Source organism: Lissotriton vulgaris, unplaced genomic scaffold, assembly GCF_964263255.1.
Source record: "Lissotriton vulgaris unplaced genomic scaffold, aLisVul1.2 SCAFFOLD_908, whole genome shotgun sequence".
Classification (NCBI taxonomy): Eukaryota; Metazoa; Chordata; class Amphibia; order Caudata; family Salamandridae; genus Lissotriton; species Lissotriton vulgaris.
The window spans coordinates 314,345-325,000 of record NW_028255349.1 but is presented as its reverse complement, the minus strand read 5'-3'; the positions used below and the strand labels follow the sequence as shown (position 1 = coordinate 325,000).

Here is a 10,656-nt window from a genome sequence, read left to right as displayed (position 1 = left end):
GCACTTTCAAAAGACTAAGTACGTGACAGCAGATACCATGTAAGCCACTGATGCTACAAGAAATGAGGTATTCATCTATGCACGGTACAACAGAATATTCAAGTGCATTCTGGGATATGCAGTGTCAAAACGAAAGACACGTGACCACTTGGAGATCATAAAAAGCACTCACCTGTGATCAAGGCGTAGACCACGCCGAAACGCGTAAGGACTGAAGAGTGTTCCTTTGACCCGCAATGCAGACGAATAAAGTCAGCTTCTCTGGAAGACGGTGTTGGGCTCATTTCTTTTGTGGCTGTAACGCAAGTTTCCAGGATCTCCATTCCTGGTTGTTGAGCCCGCCCTGCAGGATTGGGGGCCCCCGGCAAAATGGAGACTCTGGAGTTTATATATATATATATATATATATATATATTTAATATATTTTTTTGTAATTTACATTAATTATTTATTAATATTACATTTATTTAATCATTTTAACTAAGTTTATATAAAATATATTTATTTTTTTATTAGTTTTAACTTAATTTAAAGACATATAAAAAAACGATATTTTGACAGTCTATATTATTTACAGTCGATATTTTAGAGCCGATATTTTTGTACTTACCTGTATAAAGATAGAAACTCGATATTTTGTCCCTCGATATTTTCTCATCTATATTTTTGCAAGTCGATATTAATGGGTTCGATATTATTTCAGTGATCCCCTTGAACACAGTTAAAAACAGAGTGGGATATAGTGAAGATGAAAAATTGTTCTTCGTTATCCACTTTAACTGGTCAGCATGTTTCAGCCACTAGTACAATAATGAGGCTTTCTTCCAACACAAAATGTATGAGTTCTGAGCCAAAACATGGAAACTGATATACTAGTGAGCCAATAAAGAAGTTCCCACCAGATTTATACTCAAAGTTCATGATCTTTCTGGGGGGCTAGTTTGTGATTCAATGGGTATAAAGAAAGCATTTGGTAATTAGAGGCTATACTCTTCCCATCCACCAAGGATGTTGGTAAACTAAAATCTAATAGGGAATGATTTGATCAGGGCCAAACCATCTGGTCCGGTGGGAAATGAGTTAGATCTCCCAATCAATGAAGAAGAGCTGATGGTGGCTATTGAGACTAGGGCAACCTGGAAGGAGTTGGACCCTGATGAGTTTACTCTTGAATTTGTAAAATTAAATGCCTCTCGATCTGTCCTACATTAACTATGTTTGACAAAGCCCTACAGATGACAAGTTTCCTAAGTATTTTTGTGGGGCCATAATTGCATTAATTCATAAGACTGATAAGGCACTTTTTGACAGTGCATCACACAGACCATTTTCATTGATCAATATTGAGGTCAAAATATAAGTTAATCTCCTTGCAAACAGATTGGTCGAAGTGGTGGGCTCTTTGATGAACCTAGACCAAAATGGGTTTATGCAAAAAAGGGAACCCGGCATTATCTACAATGCTCGTAGGTGGTATTTGTGCGCATGAATAAGAGCAGAGAACTGATGCTTTAGTCCTGGTGGATTTTGATAAGGTCTTAGACTCTTTCGAGTGGCCTTTTCTCCACTATGTTCTAGAGAGAATCAACTTTGGCCCTTATATTTGCACCTGTGTCAAACTTTTGTACCGCTTCCTTAGGGCCAGAGTATCGGTAAATGTAATGCTCTCCAGGTCTTTCCCCATAGAGCTTGGCATGGGGCAGGGTTGCACCCTGTCTCTATCTTTTTTCTCAAAATATGGAGCCACTGGCAAGGTGGATATGACACGATGCTCACAGGTGTAGGGCATTAAACAGGGGGTCCAACTGGAAGGCTGCAACTCTTAGTATGCAGATGACATGGTACTTTATATTCAGAAACACACAAAAGGTTATGGGAGGCTGCTTACAATAAGTCTACCCACTGGCAATAGCTTGGGGTAGCACTCCCACTCATCATTCTTTGGTCACCATATGACCTCAGTTTGGACCCAGCTATATGCAAAACAGTATTTACATATTTCCTCATGGGAACAGTTCAGCCTGAACTGCCATGCCTGGTCCTTCTAGTACTGGAACACAAGCAACTCTGGACTGGTTTCACCCCAGTTATGCACTCAGCCAGGTAGAGCTTGGATCCAGTGACACAGTGATCATGGTACCTACATCTTGGCATACCTTTGCCACTTAGGTCATTATGGGATGTCGGACTGCAAGACTGCATCTCTTAGTATGTAGATGACATGCTACTTTCTATTCAGAGGTTACAACTGATGAAAATATTAAGGGTTGATAAGAATGCCTCTCAAAGTAAACTGGGGCAAGTCAACTACAGTACCACTTGAGGTGGGCTGGAAGTGGTTCTCCCAGGCTCACTAGTGATACAATGCACATTTTCTGATATCTAGGTATGCCATTTTTGTGAGATCAGTAGGAAAACTGGAATTTTCATATAACCCATCTGATTGAAAAAGCTCTCATGATAGCCCTGAGTAAACTGTCACCGAACATGCATTTGATTTACAGGCCCAGGCACACATGGTGCATTTTACTAGAGACTTACTAGTAAATCAAATATGCCAATCATGGATAACCAATTATTGTAATCATTTATATACAGACCATTTGCACTTTAGCATTGATCAGCAGTGGTAAAGTGCCCAGAATCCTATAACCAACATAATCTTGGTCAGAAAAATAGGAGGCAAAATGTGAAAGGTTTGGTGGTAAACTTGTCAAACGTGCCAGGTCTAACATTGCCCAATTAATTTATAAGTACTGATAAATTAATGTATAAATCCTGCACAGATTATAATCAATGTATTTAAGATCCCATCTGTAACTGGTGAACTGTGTGCAGGTACCAGGCTAAGTTAGATTGGATATGGTTAATGGGCGTGCCATTCTGCTAAATTACTTGATCACAGATTTCAACACTGGAATAGAAATTAACTTGCTGGGACTCCAGAAGCAGGGTATGATTCACTTCAGGCTTCTTTGCTAAACTGCTCCTCCAGCTCCTGCTCAGGGGCACCCAGGACTCCACTGTGAGCTCCTATATTTTTATTTTCTTCACTTATAATTAACGTGTTTTAGGCACTCTGAGGGGCACAGAACCACAAACCATTGAAAGACTACTGTTGCAGATTAAGGCTATATCAATTTGGTCCTGAAGAATTGCCAGAGACGCATTATGCTAAAAGGGTAAAAACATGTCAACCTCTAGATAGAACCACAGGTAGATAACTTATCTCGTTTTGGTTCATCTATGATTTGTAATTTTGGAACGAACAACAGCTAAGAATAAAGTCTGCCTAACATGGTTACCTGTAGCCAATTTTATTTTATTTTTTTCCCAACCTACTCCTCCCCTAACTAAGCCAGAGATAAGGGCATTATCCCAAGCAATGGCAAACATCAGGCAGGGTTAAAAAAAATCGCAGAAAAAGATCCTGTGTGGTCGCTGGGTATTGCAGCACCCACAAAGTGAGAGGCAAAGCACGATGATTAAGCATGCCACCTGGGTTGGTGAGAGATTATACATCCTGAAAAAGATACCCTTAATTAGCATATGATTTCAATTCCACTCTTGATCAGTAGCAGCGGGTATCTGGGCAGAGTGGTGGTGGGGGAGGGAACCGAAGATGGACAATTCTTTATTTTGAACTAGCTTACCCGTCGCGCGTTGCTGCGATCTCAGAAGAAAGGAAATTCAAGGAAACTTGTTATGATAACATTCAATTTACATTGTTTCATTGTTATTGAAACATATTCATTTTAATATGGAAAACATTTTAAAGTGTTGTTTTAATTCTGTTTATTTATTCGAGTGCTTGTGGATACACAGTATTTTTTGTTTTTTCGTCTGGTGCGTACACGAATAAATCAGAAGGTTTTCCGACGCGTGAGCTGGCCGCATACAGTTACTCCATGTGAGAAGCACGGATTCTCCAAATCTAGTCCACACACTTGCAGCGATTGTCCTTGTGCTTTGTTGATGGTCATTGCAAAAGCAAGTCGCACCGGAAACTGTAAACGTTCAGTATTGGAAATATTATGAGGGCCCTGGGTGGCCAGGGGGGCCAATATTTATCAAATGTTTCATTTTATTTGCCAGAAACCTTTGCGGGAGTGTACTCAACAACTTTTAACAATTTTTTTTAATTATTTTTATTTTTTTGCCAGAAACATTTGCGGGAGTGTACTCAAAACTTCCCAAAGTTTCATGCCGATCGGATGAATGGTGTAGTAATGCATGAAGGACAAACGGACAGACATACGTTCGTTTTTATATATATAGATAATAATAAATTACTTACCTGAATCCACACTCCGATCTGGCTTCAGCATTTCATCTGGCTCCGTGCACTGCAGGCACAGGCTCCCAGAATCCCCAGCGGTCAATCCTGATGCTGCATGAAAGCAGCATCAGGATTGGTCTGAGCGTTGTATATTTGCACTCCCAGGTAGACTGGCAGTTTGTGCCTGCTCTCCAACCCAGCAAACACAGTAAATGAACAATGTTTTAATATAGTTTTATTTTTTATTTTTTTGGCTGTTGGCAGTGGTGGTGACTCTCTTGATATTTAAGTTCTATTGATTTAGCCAAATGGTCCAACCACTGAATCTATTATGTAAGCCTGGAGAGGAAGTGTACTGGACTACATTACAAAATTCCGCTCCTTTTCTCCATTGTGAAATGATGATGTAGATTTTAGTCATACTCGCTCAGCCGGGACGCAAGTTATGTACATGTGTGTGTGCTCATGTGTAACCAGCTCAGGGCCTCTTACCTCAACTGCACAGCGGAGGGCTTTATTTCAAAAGATGGAAAGTGACAGTTGTCACTCTATTCCATTTTAACAGAAGATTACAGTCAGTGAGACCTAAATAATGATACTAGATTAGCGTCCTTGATTGGAATTACCCATTAGATTGGCATCCTTTTGATAGGAGGAATGGTATACCTAATAATTATAACACCCATTTCGTGTTACTTGTTTCTACCTCTATAGACAGTGTCTTATTAATGAGTTAAAGGAAAAATTTTACTTGAATGCCGCAACAAGGTGTCGATTCATTTTATTCCAAAAAACACAGTTGATGGACAGAATGCAGAACAATGTCTTACATTCACCCCAGTACAAAGATCTGGGCCTAAATCCATCTTTTTTTGCACTCCACACCACCCTAGGTCAGACACTGGCTATATGCAAATAAGCCTTGACCCTGTGCCTCATGGTCTCTGTACTGGGGTGAATGTATGACATTGTTCTGCATTCTGTCCATTAATTGTTGTGGTACACAGTCAAAATATCGAGTAGGAAATATCGACCTACCATAATATCGAGTCTGAAATATCGAAGGAGCATAATATCGAAGGCAAGAATATCGTAGGTCAGAATATCGACCCAAGGTAAGTAATATCGAAATACTTAATATCGATGTAAGTAATATCGAAGTTAGTAATATCGATAGCATATATATCGATGTTACTAATTTCGATGACACTAATATCGATATTTGTATTATTTTATAGTTTTTTATTATGTATGTGTTATATGTTTAATTTAAGTATTTAAAATAATTACTATTATATGTGTATAAATTTTATATAATAATAAATAAATGTATAAGTAAATTTTATGTTTTTGTACCGGAGCGGGTTGTGGGTTTATAGGGGAATAGGGTGGGAAGTAATTTAATTATGGTAAATTGATTATTAATTAGTAGGATTTATTAATAAATTATAATTAATTGGTAATTATTTGAAAATAATAGGAAAATAATTTTAATTAATTTATTAATTGATAAATATGTTCTGTAGCGGGTTGTGGGTTTATAGGGGAATAGGGTGGGAAGTAATTTAATTATGGTAAGTTGATTAATAATTAGTAGGATTAATTAATTAATTATAATTAATTGCTAATTAATATTGATTAATTGGGAAAAAATAATTGATTAATTGATATATATTTTCTGTAGCGGGATGTCGGTTTATAGGGGAATAGGGTGGGGAGTAATTTAATAATAATTAATTAATTAATATATGTTTTTAAATATTTATAAATAATTAATTGGCAAATAATTAATATTAATTAGTTAATTAATTAATATAATTGTGTACATATTTTAAATTATTAATTAATTGGTAATTAAAAAATATTAATTAGTTAATTACATTAATTAGAGTAATTTTTTTATATATATAATTTTTAGTTACTGTTAATTAATTAATTGGGGAAAAATATATTAATTATTAAATTATATTAATTACAGCTAATGTGCTAATATATTTACTTTATTGTTATTGTTAATTAATAATTAATTGCTAATTAAATAATATTAATTAAGTTTGGGTAAAGGAGTATTTTTAGGGTTCAGGGTCAGTTTTGGGTTTTTGGGTAAAGGGGTATTTTTAGTGTTCAGGGTCAGTTTTGAGTTTTTGGGTAAAGGGTTTTTTTAAGGTTCAGGGTCAGTTTTCAGTTCTTGGGTAAAGGGGTATTTTTAGGGTTCAGGGTCAGTTTTCAGTTTTTGGGTAAAGGGGTATTTTTAGGGTTCAGGGTCAGTTTTCAGTTCTTGGGTAAAGGGGTATTTTTAGGGTTCAGGGTCAGTTTTCAGTTTTTGGGTAAAGGGGTATTTTTAGGGTTTAGGGTCAGTTTTCAGTTTTTGGGTAAAGGGGTATTTTTAGGGTTCAGGGTCAGTTTTCTGCTTTTGGGTAAAGGGGTATTTTTAGGGTTCAGGGTCAGTTTTCAGTTCTTGGGTAAAGGGGTATTTTTTGGGTTCAGGGTCAGTTTTCAGTTTTTGGGTAAAGGGGTATTTTTAGTGTTCAGGGTCAGTTTTCAGTTTTTGGGTAAAGGGGTATTTTTAGTGTTCAGGGTCAGTTTTCAGTTTTTGGGTAAAGGGTTTTTTTTAGTGTTCAGGGTCAGTTTTCAGTTTTTGGGTAAAGGGGTATTTTTAGGGTTCAGGGTCAGTTTTCAGTTCTTGGGTAAAGGGGTGTTTTTTGGGTTCAGGGTCAGTTTTCCCTACTGTTGCACTCTCTGGAGTAGGAATAGTAATTTTTACCCTTACGCTATCCAACGTTTTATATAATTAATTGTTAAAATATCAAATGTTTATTTTATTTTTTATATTACTTACATTTTATTTATGTTATTGTTTTATGTTTGTAAATGTATTAGTAAATTAGAATATATTTCATTAATTTATAAATTAGTAAAATAATTATTAATACTTATTGTTCAGTACATATATATTAGATATTTACTGTACATATTTAATTAATTTATTATTAATATATATGTATTATTTATTAATTGTAAACATTATTAGATACTTTTAAATATGTATATTTTATTTAATAGTGTTATATACTTAATTTTACATTTATATATTAAAAAAAAATCGATATTTTTAACATCGATATTTTTTACATCTATATTATTTTTTCGATATTTTTGTACTTACCATGTTGTAGATAGGATGTCGATATTTTTGCCCTCGATATTGTTGACTCGATATTCTTGTAGGTCGATATTTATGAGGTCGAAATTCTGTCAGTGATCCATTGTTGTTTTTGCATTTCTCACCCCGAGTGGGAAGGGTATTCTCAGACGTGAGTCCTGTGCTCTCCACACCACTGGAGTCAAGCTATCCTGGCTGAAGACGGCTGATAGCCAGAAACCGGTCCTGGGATGCTTGATTCCGGTCCAGGGAAGACATGGCTTGGCAGTTCGGGCTGGACTGTTCCCATGAGCTACAGGGTCAAGGCTGATTTGCATATGGCCATGTCTGAACTGGGGTGGTGTGGAGTGCAAAAAAACAATGGATTTAGGCCCAGATCTCTGTACTGGGGTGTATGTAAGACATTGTTCTGCATTCTGTCCATTAATTGTTGTTTTTGGATTCATTTTATTCGACACGCTAACATCATTGGCCCTCCAAATCCACACTCTCATCAATAGACATTTTACATGACATATTATTTCTAAATATTTTTTTCTAAATCATTGGACAGTCCATTTTAAATGAAGAAACGATAAACTCATTTTAAATCTGCGTTTTTTTACAGATAAGCAAAAAGCCTAAATTTCAGAAGAGAAGGCATCAAGATACACAAGCCCTGCAACTCGGGTTTCCTCTAACAGAGGAAGTCAACCCCACTCCACCACTGACTCACATACATGCTTGCTTTGATCTTAGTTGTGTGTTTCAGAACAATAGAGAGAGGGTTAAATTTGAAATGTGCGATTACCTAATAAGCTCTGTGCTGTATTGCAATATGGAAAAACATGACTACTTAATTAGAAAATATTTGTTTTCTGGAGTGCTTCCTTTTGAGAGTAATTGCCTATTACACAGACACATAATCATATTCCCTATTGCTGAAAGTGCTCACATCTTTAAATACTAATTTAAATATCATCTCTATTTAATTAGCATCTATATCATCGTCATGGCAACGAGCGTCGCCTTATTGATCTAATTTGCTTCTTGTGCTCTTTAAAAGTACTTGTTTACTTGTTATTTAAAGTACGGAAAGGGCTACTTTATTCATCCAAGAGATGTGCGTTGCAAAAATAACACAACACGCCTTCCAAGACGACTGTACACAATTTACGCAGCTGTGAAAATTTCAAATCCACTTCAATATCTACAAAATGAAAAAACGAATGAAAAATACATTATTGAAACTGAAAGACTTGATGCTTACCTGTCTTTTTCAGCCATTAAAAGTTTCTCAAAGTGCAGATGCAGTTTCTGATGCTCGGGCGCTTCGATATGCCACACACAATGAAGATCGTTGCTGTAGTTTCCTGGATAATTGGGGGACAAAACTCTTCCGATTGTGGCATTGTGAACTGTCCCTCCACATGGTGCTGAGGATAAGCAACGCAAGGGATGTTATGGAGCAAATTACAAACTGGTTGTCAAATTATGTCATTTAAGAGATATAAACACAGGACAATAAAGCACATTAGCTGACTTTTAGAGGAACCCCTCCATCAGCTATATATATGATAAAGTACCTCCATGCCGTACATCAAAGGGATATTGAAAGTCACTGAGAAGTTTATTTGACCACGGTCGAAGGTCGAGTTCCTTCATAAGGTAATGGGACTCCGAGGAGGCTTAGAATATCCTTTTATTGTACAACAGAGGGTATTTTAATTCACACTATCACCCTTCCCACAAACTGCTTAACCCCTTTAGCGCTAAGGTACAATTACTCTTCTGATGCAATTTCCATTGAAATCAATGGAAAGTCCATGACGAGTTACCCTTGTCATTAGCGGCGAAGAGGTTAAATCCTTGGCGGCTGCTCTTTCATATGAAAGATATAGTATGGTTGCAGACATGATGAATAAGAGCACAATAGAAAGTATGAAACTAAAACCACCAAAAAGCACTTAGCAACTTGATGCAAGAAGACATTAAAATCAGTTTTCCTTAAATCATATTGAAAGATACTATAACTCAGAATGTGCAGAAGAAACATGCAGAGAGATTCTGTCTTTCCTGCTGTAACCTATCGTTTACATAAAATAAACTTGTAATCATAAGTTTCTCATTTCGTCTGATCACTGGACATTTTAGAACAACTGATCAGAAGAAGGGAAGGTCAGGGTGCATTTTCTTTGTTGAAACTGCAGCAGCAATGAAACTCTGTGGCCTGCCTTCCCACTTGCCTGCTTGCAGAAGGCATTTTGATGTCACAACTCAACTGTAATAACCTATTACAGTTGAGCAGCTACATAATTTTCATTACCTATGGGAATCTACGTGGTTTAAAAAAATAAAATCCGTTGTTTGATACTATAATAGAAACTACGTTATCTTATTTTACATTTTTGTAAGCATGATAGCAACAAAAGTAAGTTTGCATTTCCTTGCTTGTGGGAGTTAGGAAAAAGGGAATCGTTTAATAAAGAGCATTGGTTCTGCGGTCCACCTGCATGAGGTATTTCCTGTCCTTCTACGATTTACCCTCCTGTTTTGAAGGTTGAAGGCAGTTTATTTATTTATTTTATTTATAAAGTTTTTTATAGCATGAACAAGATCCCGAAGGATATCAGAGCGCTCTACAATATGATGGGCGGAAGAACATAAATGCATATCGACATCCGGTAGAGAGTGAGAGAGAAAAAAAAACTGGAATGGTTACAGAATGCGGGACAATTGCGCCCAGGAGGGCAATACAATAGGCAAGTGTACACGGGCAACAAGGGGGGTCACTGTGTGCATTAAAGAAGAGCCATTACAAATGGAAGCACCATGATAGTGGGAGCAATGTCAACGAGCAAGTGAGCCTATCCTTCTAAGGGTAAATGTGTTCATAAGGAATCGTTTAGCTTCCAATTTGAAAGCCTTCGTTGTAGAGATTCCGCAGGGTGGTGAAGTGGGGAGGGGGAGGGGCAGGGTGGGGGGTAGGAATGTATGGATTACGGAGTTTTACAGGTAAGTAGACATTTAAATAAATAAAACGAATTTTGTTGCGCGCACTGCCTCGCATTTGAGGATGCAATGCAGCTTCCCCGCAAATCCCCATTGCATAGATGAGTAGTGCGCAGCCCACAGGGAACTATTGGAGCCCTTGCACCGCTTAGAAAAATTTAATCATACAGCGTACTGGCATTGCTTGCATATGGGAGGAGATAAAGCAGGTGCTTTACTCACC

At 37.0% G+C, this 10,656-nt stretch overlaps 1 protein-coding gene across 1 annotated transcript in view; it reads right to left on the bottom strand.

Annotated features, from left to right (window-relative positions):
* The window catches only part of SEZ6L (seizure related 6 homolog like), a gene marked incomplete at its 5' end in the record, with an annotated part of 799,882 nt that overhangs the window by 499,515 nt on the left and 289,711 nt on the right, over positions 1–10,656 (bottom strand). The window contains one exon of the mRNA XM_086951928.1: positions 8,692–8,857. Within this exon, the coding sequence (XP_086808054.1) occupies positions 8,692–8,857 (166 nt within the window). The remainder of the gene's footprint in view (positions 1–8,691; positions 8,858–10,656) is intronic.